The sequence below is a fragment of the Benincasa hispida genome, chromosome 11 (assembly GCF_009727055.1).
Source record: "Benincasa hispida cultivar B227 chromosome 11, ASM972705v1, whole genome shotgun sequence".
Taxonomy (NCBI): domain Eukaryota; kingdom Viridiplantae; phylum Streptophyta; class Magnoliopsida; order Cucurbitales; family Cucurbitaceae; genus Benincasa; species Benincasa hispida.
The window spans coordinates 81,194,035-81,211,715 of record NC_052359.1 but is presented as its reverse complement, the minus strand read 5'-3'; the positions used below and the strand labels follow the sequence as shown (position 1 = coordinate 81,211,715).

Below are 17,681 nucleotides of genomic sequence, written 5' to 3'. Positions count from 1 at the left end.
GAACTACATGATCGTGTAAATGATACTTTAGTAAATTCTAAATGATTGTAGAATTAGAAAGGAAAGACACATGAGTTTAAGTGGTTCGGCCAAAGGCCTATGTCCACTGCGCAAATTGGGACGTTCTCTTTTATTACTTCTTCAAAGTATTATAGAACGAATACCTTGTGCTCTCGTTTTTGTATTCACTCTTACCTTAATCTCACATTCGTTTTCCTTTATATATGCAAGCGCAATGGTCAACAATGAAGCTCAGGTGGTTACAACAAATAACAGAAAGATGTCGACATTGGTTCAACTGCCTGAAGTGATGTTCTTCTTGATTTTGATTTTTTCTGTAACAATTTCTTGGAGAGGATTTTACAAAGACTCACATATAACTTCTCAATTACAATGCTGTATCCTTTATCTTCATATTTTTCCTTTATAGTAGAGATTTTACGAGGAACGAGTGCTGTTTATTTCACATAATAACAGATTTACCTAACATTATCTTTATCTTTTTTTTTTTATTTCATGAGGTCTAAACTCATTCATAATAGTATAAATAGTAGATATCAATCGGAAGTTATAATTATCAACCCTTTATGTTTATATCTTGGGTTTCACAATTAAATAACTTATGAACTTGCAAAAATACAAACACCAAAACTCTCCAATACCACACAATCAATGACTCAACTGAGGAGTGGAGGAAGAAGAGAAGGATATATAAGTTACACTTTATCAAAGTTCGTAACACATGCTCTTAATTAACTGTTGAAATGCCTTGAATCTGTTTGCTGGCGCTTCGAATAACCTAGTACGGGTGTCTCACTCATATCACAACAAAGTGGATGATGGTTCGATGATTTATCTACTCTTATATGCTCATAGCTGCAAAGTCCAAGTCTGATATTCTGAAATTGAAGAATCTTCTCAGTGCTGAGTTTGATATGAAGATTTATATGGACAGAGGTAAGAATAAGCTTTTCTTGTCCCAAAAAGGATATATTCAGAAAATATTGTCCAGGTTTGGTATGTCATCAGCTAAGCCTATAGATACTCCTAGTGCGATAAATGTTCGTTTGTCATCTGAGTTTTCACCACAGTCTGAAGCTGAGAAGGAGTACATGTCTCGAGTTCCTTATGCTAGTGCAGTGGGAAGTTTGATGTATGCTATGGTCTATACTAGGCCTGATCTTGCCCATGTTAGTGTTGTTAGCAGATTCATGGGTCAACCTGGGAAGGAGCATTGGCAAGCCGTTAAAAGGATTTTTTGTTACCTTAGAGGTACATTTGATGTTGGTCTTATTTATGGGAATTGCACAGAGTGTTTGGTGACTGGTTATTCTTATTCTAACTATGTTGGAGATGTTGACAGTAGGAGGTCTATGACTGGCTATGTGTTCACTCTGGGTGGTTTTGTTGTTAGTTTGAAGGCAACCTTACAGCCTACAGTTACTTTGTCTATTACTGAAGCAGAGTACGTAGCCTTGACAGAAGCTACTAAAGAGGGAATATGGCTGAGGGGGTTAGTTGGTGATCTTGGTTTGCATCATGACCAAGCTATTGTATATTGTGACAGTTTGAGTGCAATATGCCTAGCCTAGGATCAAGTTCATCATGAGAGAACTAAGCACATAGATGTAAGATATCACTTCTTAAAAGGTGAGTAGAGACTTAAAGTGATGAAAATTGGTACTGCTGATAACCTTGCTGATATGTTCACCAAACCGTTTCACAAGGCAAGTTCCAACATTGTTTGGACTTGCTGAATGTTTTGAATTGTTAATGGTCCCCTTTGTGTGACACTTTGAGGCATGAGGGAGAGGTCTGGGTACATCTGACGATATTGATTTATGTTGCATTTGGTACATCTGTTATCTGGAAGAGAATTCAAGTCAAGGTGGAGATTTGTTGAAATGCCTTGAATCTGTTTGCTGGCACCGTTTTTTATGTAATTTTGATAACATTCTCTCAAATAATATTGTTCTCCCTCTGCCCATAGACGTAGCTAACACACTTTAGTGAATCACGTATATCTTTGTGTCGATTTCCCTACTCTACGTTCCTTTTTTTTGTATTTTTAATTGTCGATTTCGCAACATTAACAATAAATGGAAAAGAGCTGTCAATGCAACAACCTACAAGCAAAACGACTTTAGGCTTGTGTAGCCTTAAGGGGGTGGCAAAAAGGGAACAAGGAAGATTCAAAAGTTTATCAAAATAAAATAGCTAGCTCCTAAAAATTATAAATGAAGACATGACATTCAAAGTGACAAGAAAGGTCTAAATCAAGAAAGTCACTTCTATAATGTTTAGAGTGGCGCCGACAAACCTAAAAGATACGAAAAAAAGAAAAAAACTATAAATAGAAGTGTCTAACTAAGGCCTTAACGAATGCCCTATAAGCTAGGAGATCTCAAAACTGCAAGTGTTGTGGTCTTTTTAATTATTCGTTAAAACTTTGATTTATATCATATGTTGAATTGAATTGAAGATCTCCTTCTCTCCTATGGCTTATAATTCTTATTTGTCAAAGTCACTTTCGCTTGTAAGTACTTAATCAAAACAAGAGTTTCGTGTAGCTACGTATCCTTAGATATTAGGATTGATCCTCATGAAAAAGTCAACCCTCTATGATTTATAACATATTTAAATTATGAAGTGTGACAACAAAATTAAATGTATATTAACTAGGACAACCATAATATATTATTAGTTTTATAAAAGGTTATCTTGTCAAGTGTGTCACAAAAAAGGAAATAAAATATCGAAACGTTAATCAATTATTTATAAATCAAATTTCAATATATCATAAAAGTACATGGTAGATATATTTAAAATATCAACCAAATTATCGTCAAATATGAATAGAAATATCTGTAATATATTATTTATAACTTATTTAAGTAATAAAAAAAGTACTAATGTCTATAAATTTTCTTCATTCATATGTTAATTATTTTTGTCTCATTCTAAGGGCATCAAATATTTTATTTGCTAAGATACATGGATATGAATATTTTATTGATCATTCTATCACCTATTTTTATAAATAAAATGATTTAGATGCACTACAAGAAATAATATATACGATAGCTAACGAAAATAACTATAATAGACCTTTTATAGTCTTTTTCGATTATAGTCTTTTTCGAAGGTACTTGACAACTCATATTATTAAAAATTCAGGACTTTTTATAACTTCTTTTGTTAGCTATGTTGAGTGCTATTAAAAATCTTAAAAATATAGCATATTTATCTTGCTATGGAAATATATTATAGCATTACTTATTAAAGCTGTAGTAAGTTTCTATAGCTAATAAAAAGATCTATTATAACTTTGTAATAGTATTTTCTTGAAAGTTTTTATATGTCATTTGTATGTATTATTATGAGATTTTTATAGCTTTTTCTTTATGTTACTAAAAGTTTTTATAGCCTTTTATTGTCAATCATTTATTACCAATTAGTAATTTTTTTCTTATAAAATCTAAATGATAGCTACGAAACACACATGAATTATATATATCTATGTGTGTAATATCATGACACTTCAAAATATAACAAGTCCAATTTCATAATTGAAATCTTGTCATTCATTATTAACACATATAAGTAGGTCTAACATGATGAAAGAAAGTCACAAAGTAATTCCTACAAAATGAATAGACAAAATATAAGATTCATCAAGTTTTGAAACTTAATGTAACGAGTACAAAATTGAAGCGCCAAATTGAATTGTTGTGTCCACCATTTGTAAAGCCTCATTCCAAATTTGAAAAGGGTTTGCCAGATGACCACAATACTAAAAATGTAATAAGATGAAAAAGCTATCTTGAACGATCTGAAAAAATAAGAGGTTAGAAAAATTTCTGTTCAAACAATTTTTTTAATTATGTTTCTATAATTAAGAACGACTCTCTTTCTTCAAAAGAAATAAGCACAAAAAACATTGCCCAACCAGTATAAAGGACAAACAAATTAAAGATACGATCACCAATTGTATGTAGTAAAAAATAACAGATTGTCACAATTTGTAAATGTTTATGGATTTGTACTAATAACCAATCGAGTTCCTATTAAAAGCTGAAACTTGATAGAATTCCCAACTTAAAGTATAAATAACAACTAGTACAAACAATTAATGAAAATTAGAACTGCTATCAAATGTAAGCATAAAGGACCTAATGCACCTTTTAATTGAAGTTGGCTTCCTTTTCTACCATCTTTATCATTTTCAAATTATGCAAGTGAAACCTGATATTCTCATTGAACACGCCATAAAACACAACATGGAGAACTCAATTTTGAACAAAACCATAACAACTGAAATAAAAACCAAACTCATTCTATATTTTTCTAAAGAATGGAAGTCATAACCATATGACTTGTTCTTTGATGAAAAATGCCTCCTTTCACGATATTCTAACTCATCCTTGATATTCCTACTTTGCAATTCATTGTGATACAAGTTGTAGGATGAAATCTATACCTCTTTATTTGCAAAACCATATAGAAAACTTTAGAAAATAAGAATTAACAAAAACACAACCAAGATAAGATAATTTAGTATCCTTATCAAATGTAATGGAGCCCATCTGGATCCAATAATTTATAGATGGCCAAAAAGACAATAATTTTTCACAAGTCCATTATGGTTTAGTTTGGAAGGAAAGAGAAAGCAACAGTGAACCTAATCAATAGAAGAGGAGAGACAATGATGTAAATGTCGTTGGTTAAGGAAGGGACAAAGGGAGTTGGGGACGTTTACTAAGCATATTGAAAGAGAACACGAGGAGCAGAGAAAGAGGACTAGAGCTAATAAAACCCTATACCATCAATCAAATTGGTTATATAAAATTACAAAGGATCTATCAACTTTCCCATTAGAGCACTCCAATTTTTGAGATTTCTTGAGGGATGTGCGGAAGGAAATCACAAACAATTACAGTCTTAAATGGAAACTAACAGGTCATGCATCAATAGAAATTATAACATGCTATAAGAGATTCAAGGGAATGAGTATGCATACCTTTGAAAAACCATTCTTCAAGAATCTCTCGATCAGTCTTCAATGCGTCCACAACAACACTTGAACGGAAAGAACAACACACGAATAGCCACGAACGTCTGAATGCTCCTCAAACCCAATTGAGTCCAACTCGATTCACGAACAAAGTAAGGACGCTACTACAAGTGTTACCTTGGTATTCTCGGTGTGAGAATCCAGAAATTGTGGGCTTTGTATGATATTGGATAGAGGAAGAGAGGAGGTATGTGATCAAGTAGACGATCAAGTAAGTTGGAGATATGAAACTATCTATCGCATAGACGATGTACTCGATCGTTTAGAAAACAAAAACTTATCGCATAGACTTTGCAACTCGATCATGTAGCAACGATCAGCTGAGTAACTATCGTATAGACAACTCTAAGCGATCGTTTTAGCTGATCGTGTAGTCTCTCAATGACTATCGCTTAGTAAAAAAAAAATTTCCACTTGGTAGCCTTTTTCCGTGAGAATTACCGAATGAATCAACTAATAAATTTGGAAAAAAATATTTCTTTTATCTCACGGCTACCATAAAACTTCCAATAACCTTCCACTCAATCGGTTATTAGATAAAAAGAATTAATTATCATATAGTTAATATATTATAAATAAATATGATAACCAACTTATCATATTATATATATAACCTATAGTTTTAATATTTCATTGTATGAAACATATAAACCATAATTCTTTTTCAATTTTATGGTACTTAATGTAAATCATATTTACATTAATTCCTCCACTTAATGTATCTCAGACATCACACCAATTATATCACATATAATTAAATTTTCTCTTGTTAATTTAAACACTTCAAACTAACCCAAAATCTGATTCTCAACTTGAACCCATTGAGCTATCAAGGGGACCTCATGGACCTATAGCTTGAAACTCCAACGATACGTGAATAACTGGCTAAACTCTTTAGTCACGAGATCCACCATCCGTTAACTGTCGGGCACTCCATTAAAGAACGATAGCTGCACTATTCTCACTACAGATATATTTCTGGGTCCATATAACCAATCAACAGTGCGATAACCCTTCACAAATCGCTCGTAAGTATAGGTGGGCCAATTTACTGTTTTGCCCCTATAGTTACATCTAACTTTTTAAGTACCACTGATTTCTCTAATGAACAATAAGTCATAGTCCTACTATGACTGAGTCCTCTCTTCCTAAGAGAATGTGTGGCCACTATGTTCAAGACCCGGAATAAACCCTTAAGGGAGAAGTTTATCTACTTACCACTGCTTCGGGGAAAGAATGAATTTCGTCTTGTGTAACTGAGTTCCCAGCTCCTCCATTAGACGAATCCCCAAAAAAGTAGGCTTGTTTAGTTGGCAATCTGGCCACTTTCATCCATACTAATCAAAGGATTGCCCTCATGGACAAGAGTTCCCAAAACGCTCAGGATTAAGGTTATATCACCTATGGGCATTTTAGTGAGATGTAACTCTCAATTATGAACGACGTTATATAGAGAGATGGATCATCTCATGGTCCGATCGTATACAAACTTTTTGTATAGGACATCCCCGCTCGCATGTCTCCAAATGAATGGTTAGGATCAAGCATCTGTAGCACATTACAACACTTATAAATATTTACAAAGCGAGTCGTATCCGTAGTGTCACCAGGATAAGATATTCTTCTTTTATCCTTATACTATAGACCATTTAGATTATTATTGAAGGCATGATCCACTTGTATGTCTCACATACATGCTTAAGTTACTTGAAATAATCACGGATCTTAGTTTATTGGATATGAATAAATGCAAATAAAATAATACTTATTTTATTATTAACAATGTGTACAAACTGTTTACAAACTATGAGACTCCATTATAATTAGGATACAATTCCCAACAATCTCCCACTTGTCCTAATGCGCCGGGAGACTAATGTACAATACATAAAACTATACAATATACAATAAACTAGGACATACTCTTATACCCCTGTATCATCTCTCACGTGCCCTAGACAAGGTGTCGCATGTCTTGTACACCCAGACTCGTCAGATGACCACCGTACACTTTAGCCGTGAGAGCCTCTGTAAACGAATCAACAACGTTGTGCTCCGACACGATCTTCGTGACTATCACATCACCGCGATGCACAATCTCCCTAATCAAATGACACTTCTGTTCAATATGCTTACCTCTACGGTGACTCCAAGGTTGCTTTAAATTTCGCACAACTTCGCTATTATCACAATAGGGAGTGATCGGTAAAGACATATTTGGATCAACTACCAAATCTGTAAGAAACTTCCTAAGTTAAACAACCTCTTTCGCAGCTTCACAAGTGACTTCATATTCGGCTTCCATAATGAATTCTTTGATGCTACCTTGCTTGATACTTCGTCAAACTACAACCTTTCCATTCAGAGTGAATACTGACCTTCATATCGATTTTCGAGAATCTCTATCTCTATACACGAGCATATAGTCTCTCGTTCTTCGAAGATACTTGAGAATTATTTTGATCGTTGTCCAGTGATCAAATCCTGGATTAGATTGGTAACAATTGACAATTCTTACTGTATAGCAAATGTTAGGTCTAGCATTGAACATTGTATACATAAGGCTTCCAACAGCCGAAACATAGGGAATCTGTCTCATTTCCTCAACTTCTTGAGGTGTCTTAGGACATTGGTCCTTAGAGAAAACAATTCCATATCTGAAGGGTAATAAACCCCTCTTAAAATTCTGCATCGAGTACCTGATCAACATTTTGTCAATGTACAATGTCTGAGACAAGTCCAACCTCTTGTTCTTACGATCCCGAATGATCTGGATCCCTGAACATATTGTGCCTCTCCCAAATCTTTCATTTTGGAATTTGGTGACTAGCCACTTTTTAATGTCAGTCAGAAAACTTACATCATTCTCAATGAGTAGGATATCATCCATATACATTTCGAGGAAAGCTACTGAGCTATTGATGATTTTCTTGTAAACACAAGACTCATCAACATTTTGATCAAAGCCAAACAATTTGATCACAGTATCAAATCTAATGTTCCACGATCTAGACGCCTGTTTTAGCTCATAAATGGACCTATTCAACTTGCAAACTCTTTTCTCTTAATGTAGATCAATGAATCTCTCTGGTTGAGCCATGTAGATGGTCTCTTCAAGATTACCATTTAGAAAGACAGTCTTGACGTTCATTTTCCATATCTCATAATCATAAAATGTGGCTATGGAAAGGAGAATCCCGACAGACTTCAACATGACAACAGGTGAGAAAGTTTCCTTATGGTCCACTCTCTTAACCTGGGTATAGCCCTTTTCCACGAGTATAGCCTTAAAGGTTTGCACCTTTCCATCTACACCTCGTTTTCTCTTGTAGATCCACTTACATCCTATAGGTTTTACCCCATCAAGCTAATTCACAAGTTCCCAGATAGAATTGAAGTACATAGACTCCATTTCCTGGTTCATTGCTTTAGTCCACTCATATTTGTCAACATCCTCCATTGCGTGCTTATAAGACAATAGATCATCAATCCCATCATTAGACATGATGTTTTCGGCTTTAGTCAAACCCATGTAGCGTTCCGGTGGGTTCGTAACCCTCCCACTACATCGAGGCATTCTCAACTTTTGAGATGGTTGACTAGATGAACCGATATCAACAACTCTTCTTGATTAATCAGTATGTTCAACGACTCATGTTGATCTATCAGTCTGTTCAACAACTCTTATTGAACTCTCAGTAGTCTCACTAGAAATCTCATGTAAAACAAGCTTACTTCATGGTCTATGATCCCAGATGTGGTCTTCTTCCAAGAAGATAGTATTTGTCGACACAAACATTTTGTTCTCACTTAGATCATAGAAGTATCCACTCCTCGTTTCTTTTGGGTAGCCTACAAAGAGGCAAACATTTGAACACAATTCTAACTTTTTAGAGTTAGCCACAAGTATATGGGTCAGACATCCCCAAATCCTGAAGTGGCGTAAACTACCTTTACGGCCTCTCCACAGCTTAAAAGGTTTTTCAGAAACACTTTTCGAGAGAATGTTGTTCAAAATGTAACATGCAGTCTCCACTGCAAATCCCCAAAATAAGTTTGGAAGATGAGTATAACTCATCATAGACCGAACCATGTCCAACAGGGTTCTGTTTCTTCTTTCTGATACCCCATTCTGCTAAGGTGTACCTGGGGCCGTGAGTTGGGACGTAATTCCATGTTCTATCGTATAGTTNCTTCTTTCTGATACCCCATTCTGCTAAGGTGTACCTGGGGCCGTGAGTTGGGACGTAATTCCATGTTCTATCGTATAGTTCTGGAATTCGAGGTTCATATACTCTACACCACGATCATAACGTAGTGTTTTTATCTTCTTACCTAACAAGTTTTTAACTTCAACCTTATACTCCTTGAACTTGTCAAGGACTTCAGACTTATATTGTATTAGGTATAGATACTCGTATCTTGAATAATCATCTATGAAAGAGATGAAATATTGATACCCACTTCGAGCTCGAACACTCATCAGACCACAGAGGTCTAAATGTATAAGCTCCAAGGTTTCTTTGGCTCTATAACCTTTTCAAGTAAAAGGTCGTTTGATCATCTTGCCTTCAAGGATGGGCATTTTCCTTCTAAACTCTTTAGAAGTCCACATTTCACCAACTCTTTAGAAGTCCACATTTCACCAACTTCACTAACTTCTAAAATCTTTAGAAGTCCACATTTCACCCACTTTTCAATCCTATTGTTGATTTTTGGGCCTGTTCAACAACTCTTGTCGAACCCTTAGTAGTCTTAGTCTCAGTAGAAAGCTCACGTAAAACAAGCTTACTTCGTGGCTTATGATCCCTCATGTGGTATTCTTCCAAGAAGATAGCATTTGTAGAAATAAACATTTTGTTCTCAATCAGATCATAGAAGTATCTACCTCTCATTTTCTTGGGGTAGCCTACAAAGAGGAAAGCCTTCGAACGCGGTTCCAACTTCTTTGAGTTAGTCACAAGCACATGTGCCAGACAATCCCAATTCCTGAAGCGATGTAAACTACCTTTACGGCATCTCCACAACTCAAAAGGTGTTTCAGAAACACTTTTTGAGGGATCGTTGTTCAGGATGTAACATGTAGTCTTCGCTGCAAAACCTCAAAACGAGTCTAGAAGATGAGCATAATTCATCATAGACCGAACCATGTCCAACAAGGTTCTGTTCTCCTTTTTGATACAACATTTTTTTGAGTTATACCTGGGGCCAAGAGTTAGGACGCAATCCCATGTTCTATCATATAGTTCTGGAATTGGAGGTCTATATACTTTCCACTATGATCAAATTGTAGCTTTCTATCTTCTTACCTAATAAGTTTTAAACTTCAGCCTTATACTCCTTGAATTTGTCAAGAGTTTTAGACTTACATTGCATTAGGTAGAAATGCCCGTACTTTGAATAATCATCTATGAAAGAGTTTAAATATTCATACCCACCTCTAGCGCCAACACTCATCATACCACAGATGTCAGAATGTACAAGCTCTAAGGCTTCCTTAACTCTGTAACCTTTTCCAGTAAGGTCGTTTGGTCATCTTGCCTTCGAGGCATGATTCATACACCGACAATGAGTTTTCTTCTAAACTCTGTAGAAGTCCACTTTTCATCAAATGCTCAATCCTATTGAGGTTGATATGACCTAACCTTTGATGCCAAAGATGGACGTTTTCTTTAGGAGAAGCCTTTGGTCTTTTAGCTATTGGTGTCGTACTGAACATTTCATTGTTAAACAATGCTTTTATGACTAACGGTCTTAATACATATAAGTTACTTTCCATTGAATTATGACTAATCTCCATTCCATTCTTGTAGATAAACATTGTATTCTCAGAAAAGGAGACGGTATAGTCATGTTCAGTGAGACAAGAAACCGAGATTAAGTTCTTCTTAATATGAGGGACTACGAAAATATTATCTAGTAACAACTAACGTTTCTTGTCAACAAATAACTTTAGCTTGCCTACAGCAATAGCTGAAACAACCTCACCAATGTCAACTCTAAGAGTCATCTCTCCCTGTGGCAACGTATGCCAGGAATTGAATCCTTGGTAAGAGGAACTGACATGGTTGGTAGCACCCAAATCAAGGATCCAGGCATAATCATCATTCTCTACTAAACACGTCTCTTAGACCAATAAATCACATTTACTGTCTTTCCTCCTCTTTTAGAGAGTAGTGTGATCAGTGTCAGAACATGTGACACTACTAGTTTCATCATCCATCCCTTTGTGTTTGAAAAGTAAAACTCACGTTCAAATAAATCTTGCAACAAGTCCATGATCTCACATGCAATGACCATGTTCTCAACTCTTTTAGCCAAAAGATCAGATATGCTAGTCAATATGTGAAGTTGGACAATGAATTAGCATTCATCCAGAACTCATATGCATTACGAACATTTCGCGGTGCATTAAGGGTCGAGACTTGAGGATATTCCTCAACCATGACAAATTCGAGGTCGTTTACCACAAAATACATTTTACACGACTCTTTCCACTGTATATAATCGAACATATTAAAGGCACTAAACGAAATACTAACGAGTTGCTGAAAAGAAAAACATATTGACCTACGTTAGGTTTTAAGCAGATACCCATTGAAAAACAAACAACATTCAATAAGGGTTAGCAAAACTAACATGAACCCCGTGTGACATCTAGTTTCGTAATGACGCTTCAAAGGTTTAGGACAAAAGCCGCCGAAGGGAGGTCAATTGTCCCTCCTCTGAATTGAGAAGTTCTCCACCAGTTATTAATACCAGAACAACTCTTACTCCTATAATGACTAGCCATCATTGATTTAGTTAAGAGATCATTAACTTTCTTAACAATCTTCGTAAGTGTGACCCGCTATTGTAGGCCTTAGAGATCTGCCCTAAGCAGCCAATCTGAAGGGAAAAAATCTGATTTGGGCAAAACCTAAAGCGACCCTATCCATTTCTGGAGTTCACCTTGATCTTGACCAACTGCACAAAACCCATCCGAAGGGGGATGCTCCAACGGCGTCACGAGGGAGTACAAAATGTTCTCACGGTGTGAACCAATGACAGAGATCGTAGGACGTGTTGACACACACCTTTCACCCACTTACTATAAACACTCTCTCCGTCCACCTTGATATGGAGCCATGCAAACACCATCCGAGGGGGGGATGCTCCCAAGGCACCACAAGGCCAAGTATGAATCTCACGGTGTAAACATCCAGGGAGAAATGTGAGTGGAATCATTGACATATCAGATACATCTCTTTCGCCTACTGATTATTTTATAACCTAGGGTTTAGTTTACTTAGAAAAAAAATAGCTAAGAATCTTAACTAAGTGAATTTTTAGGTTTGTCCAAGAGTAACTTTTACCTTGGATAGTTAAATAACTTGTGATCATCATCCATTAAACAACGTTTTAGGTTTGCCCAAGAATTGAATACACTAGCAAACTTATTACATCTCAATTACTAGAAACAATACACTCAATGTATAATATTTAAACTCAAATGAGAGTCAAATATTATATATTTAAACTCAATTGAATACACTATTTATAGATTGATTTTAAATATTATACCATTGAGTTTTAATATTATATATTCACTCGCCACGTTGCTGTAAAGAAGAACCTTGCAAACTTGCGAACAAAACGGGTTGGATGAAGTTGACAGGGTAGCGGATGGAGTTTCACAGCTACGTCAGTCGGCAGACAGAACACCATGGGTTTCACGATTACCATTGTTGAACTATAGGGAACTAATGGGAGAGATAGAAGTGTTGAATGAGAAGGGTTTAGGGAAATAAGGGCGCAACTTCAATCTTCAATGGTTTGCGCGCCTTTTTTTTTTTTCCAAATTGAGCTTTTCGCCTTTTTTTCCGTTGCTTTTTAGTTTTTTCCCTACTCTGATAGCACATTTTATAAAAGGCTATAATGAAAGGTTATTAAAGAACTTATTTCTTGTAGTGATGTAAATATAGGCAGTTGTGAAAATTTTCTTATTCGCATATATGTGCTCAACAATAAATTTGAGACAAGCTTTAATTCCATTTGATATAAACATCAGTGTGATATTTTCCACATAGGTTCAATGTTTTGGTTAGGTCATGTTTTTGTTTTTGTCTTTTTTTTAGAAAGTTTGGTCATTGTTTCAAAATGTGCAATTGAGCTTGTTGGGGTCTTTATCCTCTATTTAACTATATGAAATTGTCCTTTTATAATTTTATATTTTTATCTCGGTTATAATTGAATATCAGTGAAAGGAAGTGAGAGATGATGAGGGTGTTAATAATGTGTCAACCTTGATATATTTCGGTGTGCTTACTGATTCACAATATGTTTTTTTAAAAAAAAATTATATATATATATATATGGAACAGACCTAGGACTTATCAACATTTTTCCTTCTAGACCTAATCAGCCTTAATCAAACCTAGTCAACCTCTCTTAGTCCAGTCAGCATCGATCTATCTTTGAGTGATGGATTGTTTTGCATGACTTACCTGTAGAAAATAACAAGTTTTTTAAGTGGTTTTTATTAGGTTTTTTGGAAATTTAAAGGCCCAATGGCATTATTGTAATTATTGAACAGTGGCAAACTTGTAATTATCCCTATCTTCTCCCAAATTAGGGCATTTTCGTTTTGTCTTATTAGCTGAAGAGAAAATTGAGAGAAGTAGCCGACTTGGACTTGAAGACAGATCTGTAGCCGTCTGAAAGGGAGAGCCAAAAGCCGTCTGAAGCAATCCGTCCAACACTGTCTGTGGGTGACGAGTTCTGACGTGGGAGTGCTTAAGCTAGTAAATGAGGCCACTACTACAGCGGAGTTGTGGAAGAAATTGGAAAGTCTTTATTTGACTAAGTCCTTGCCAAATAAATTATATCTAAAGGAAAAATTCTTTGGATATATGATGGACTCAAGAAAAGACTTAGAAGAGAACCTAGATGAATTTTAGAAGATTATAGTTGATATCAATAACATCGGTGAGAAGATGTCGGATGAAAATCAAGCAGTTATTCTTCTGAATTCTTTGCTAGAATCGTATCGAGAAGTTAAGGCAGCTATTAAATATAGACAGGATTCATTGTCCATAGATATAGTGTTGGATGCTTTGAGAACGAGAAATCTCAAGATTAAAAAGGAACGCAAGGATGGAGAGTTACTCATGGCCAGAGGCAAAAATGAGAAAAAAGAACGGAAAAGGGAAAGAGTCAAGATCCAAGTGAAATCAAAGGGGAAAAGCAAAAAGTGTTTCCTATGTCATAAAGAAGGACACTTTAAAAAGAATTGCCCTTTGAATAAGAGCAAGGAAGCATCAAGTAGCAAGCATACAGGGGATTCTAGTACAGTAAATATTTCTGATGGGTATGATTCAACAGAGGTTTTGATGGTGTCTAGCAGGGACATTCAAAATGCTTGGATCATGGATTTAGGGTGCATGTTTCACATGACTCCTAATCGAGATTTCTTGATTGACTTTCAGGAAAATGATGGGGGATCAGTTCTGCTTAGTGATAATGGTACTTGTGATGTAAAAGGAATTGGGTCAGTTCGAATTGCAACACATGATGGTATGATTAGAATGCTTACAAATTTAAGGTATGTTCCAGAACTCAAACGAAATCTAATTTCTCTGGGCGAATTAGATAGAGCAGGTTATTCTTATAAATCTGAGAATGAAGTTCTGAAGGTTATCAAGGGTTCTTTGGTTAAGCTGAAGGGGACCTTGAGGAATGGTTTGTATGTGTTGGAAGGTACTGCAATTTCAGGTAGTTCTGCTATTGCATCTGGGAAAAAAACAGATAAATCTATGTTATGGCATAACAGATTTGCTCTTGTGAGTGAAAGCGGTTTACAAGCTCTTTCACAAAAAGGTTTGCTTGGAGAAGTTAAAGACATTGAAATCCCATTTTGTGAACATTGTATAATTGGAAAGTCTACCAGATTGAAGTTTGGGAAAGGGAAGCATTCTACTAATGGAATTTTAGATTATATTCATTCTGATTTGTGGGATCCTACAAAGGTACCTTCTATGGGAGGTTTGAGATACTTTATGTCAATCATTGATGATTTTTCATGAAAGGTGTGGATGTATTCACTAAAAGAGACGGATGAAGCTTTTAAGAAATTTCTTGAATGGAAAAAGCAGGTTGAAAACCAGACAGGCAGGAAGGTAAAATATCGGAGGATAGACAATGGTTTAGAATTTGTGAATCACAAATTTGATAAATTTTTCAAATCTGAGGGAATTACGAGGCATTTCACTATTACATACACTCCACAGCAGAATGACTTAGCTGAGAGGTTCAACAGAATAATTATGGAGCGTACAAGATGTCTCTTGACAAATGCTTCATTACCTATAAAATTTTAGGGGGAAGTTACCCAAACAGGTTGTTATCTTATTAATAGGAGTCCGTCTTCTGCTTTAGGCCTAAAGACTCCTCAGGAGATATGGACAGGAAAAGCTCCAAGCTTGGATCATCTCAGAGTATTTCGATATTCAGCTTATGCTCATGTTAAGGAAGGGAAGTTGAACAAGAGGGCACTGAAATGTATGTTTATTGACTATCCTCAGTGTGTTAAAGGATATAAACTTTGGTACTTGGAAGAGGGCAGAAATAAATGTATTATTAGCAGAGATGTGACCTTTAATAAAACAGAGATGCCATTTCATGTCAAAGAGCAGTAGAAAAAGCAGACAGTTAATCAGGTTGAGGCAGAGGTTATAATTGATTCTAAAGCATAACCATCAATTAGTTTAGGTGATTCCAGTGATCAGTCATCCAGTTCTGATGGTTGACAGCCTCAACTGCAGAGAACTTTGATTGATGAGGGAGTTTTTGGTGAAGAAAGCTCAAATGGCAGTGACCTATAGAACTATCAGCTTACACGTGATAGGCCTCAGCGAGTGAGGCAAGCTCCTACGAGGTATGGTTATGCTGATTTAGTTTCTTATGCTCTTACTTATGCAGCTGATAGTATTGAAGCAGAGCCTCTTACTTTTGAGGAGGCTATTGTATCTGATTCGAAGAAACAGTGGAAGGATGCTATGGAAGCAGAGTTGTTCTCCTTGCAGAAGAATCAGACACGGTCATTAGTTCCAAGCCTCCTAATCAGAAACTCATTCAGTCAAAGTGGATTTATAAAATCAAGCCAGGTACAGGAGGTGACAACAAGCCTAGGTATAAGGCTAGACTGGTAGCCAAGGGCTACACTAAAAAAGAGGGAGTTGACTTTCATGAGATTTTCTCTCTGGTAGTGAGACATTCGTCCATTCGATTAATTTTATCTATTGCTGTTCACCTTGTTATGTTTTTTGAAGAGATGGACGTTACCACAGCTTTCCTTCATGGTGAATTAGAGGAAGTGATCTACATAGCTCAACCAAAGGGCTATGAGGTGAAAGGAAAGGAAGACATGGTTTGTTGTCTTCACAGGTCCATTTTTGGACTGAAGTAATCACCGAGACAGTGGTATATCAGGTTTGACACCTTTATTCTGAGTAGGGGTTTCACAGGAGCTTTTATGATGCCTGCGTGTACTGGAAACTATCTCAGAAAGGTACATATACTTATCTACTTCTGTATGTAGATGACATGATTCTGGTGTCTAAGGATTATTTTGAAATCTGTGATCTCAAGAAACGATTGAGTAGTGAATTTGAAATGAAAGATTTAGGTGAACTGAAAAGGATCCTAGGCATGGATGTGAAAAAAGATAAGGAGAAAGGTTTGTTAACCATTTCGCAGGAGAGTTATGTGCGTAAACTGCTTGAAAAGTATATTATGTCTGGTTGTAAGGCAGTTTCGACACCCTTAGCATCTCATTTCAGGCTTTCTTCGTCTCGATGTCTTGTTACTGAACAAGAAAGATTAGAGATGGCTAATATTCCCTATTTTAATGGTGTTGAAAGTATTATGTATTTGATGATTTGTACTAGGCCTGACTTGGGATATACTATGAGTATGATAAGTAGGTTTATGTCAAATCCTGGGAAGGAGCATTGGAATGCAGGTAAATGGGTGCTTCGATATTTCAAAGGTAGTGCCAGTATATCATTGTGTTTAATCAGGTATTGTGATAAATCAGCATTGTTGGAAGGCTTCACAGATGTAGATTATGCTGCAGACTTTGACAAAAGAAGGTCTCTATCAAGTCACATTTTTCGTTTGTTTGGTAATGTGGTCAGTTGGAAGGTTGCTCTACAATCAGTTGTTGCCTTGTCTACTACTGAGTCAGAGTATATTTCAGTGGGTGAAGTTGTGAAAGAGGCAGTGTGGTTGAAAAGAATAGTTCATGAGTTGTTGTCGTAGGAGTTCATTCCTATTGTCCGTTGTGATAGCCAGAGTGCTATTCATCTTGCAAAGAATCCATCTCATCACGAACGGTAAGCATGTCGATGTCAAATTTCATTTTATCAGAGAAGTTGTGGCCTAGAAAGATGTTGAACTGGTCAAGGTTCATACAGTTTAAAATTTGTCAGATATGTTAACTAAGGTTCTTCCAGCCCATAGGTTCAAATACCTATTAGATGGGCTGAATATTAAATCTGGATGATAGGAAGATTGGAGAATTAGCTTGGCACTTAAATATTCTTGTTATGAGGGAGATTTGTAGAAA

At 35.9% G+C, this 17,681-nt stretch overlaps 1 protein-coding gene across 1 annotated transcript; it reads left to right on the top strand.

Annotated features, from left to right (window-relative positions):
- Positions 1-866: 866 nt before the first annotated feature.
- LOC120090895 (secreted RxLR effector protein 161-like) lies at positions 867-13,774 on the top strand. Its single transcript, XM_039048591.1, has 2 exons — positions 867-1,530; positions 13,713-13,774. Exons 1-2 carry the CDS (start codon positions 867-869, stop codon positions 13,772-13,774), a joined length of 726 nt encoding a protein of 241 aa, XP_038904519.1.
- The last annotated feature ends 3,907 nt before the right edge of the window (positions 13,775-17,681 follow it).

Bases quoted from the DNA above. Each gene is read 5' to 3' on its own strand.
- LOC120090895 (XM_039048591.1), top strand. From the start codon at position 867: ATGCTCATAGCTGCAAAGTCCAAGTCTGATATTCTGAAATTGAAGAAT. The intron at 1,531-13,712 runs GTTTGCATCATG...TTGTCTTATTAG, and splicing joins GGGGTTAGTTGGTGATCTTG to CTGAAGAGAAAATTGAGAGA.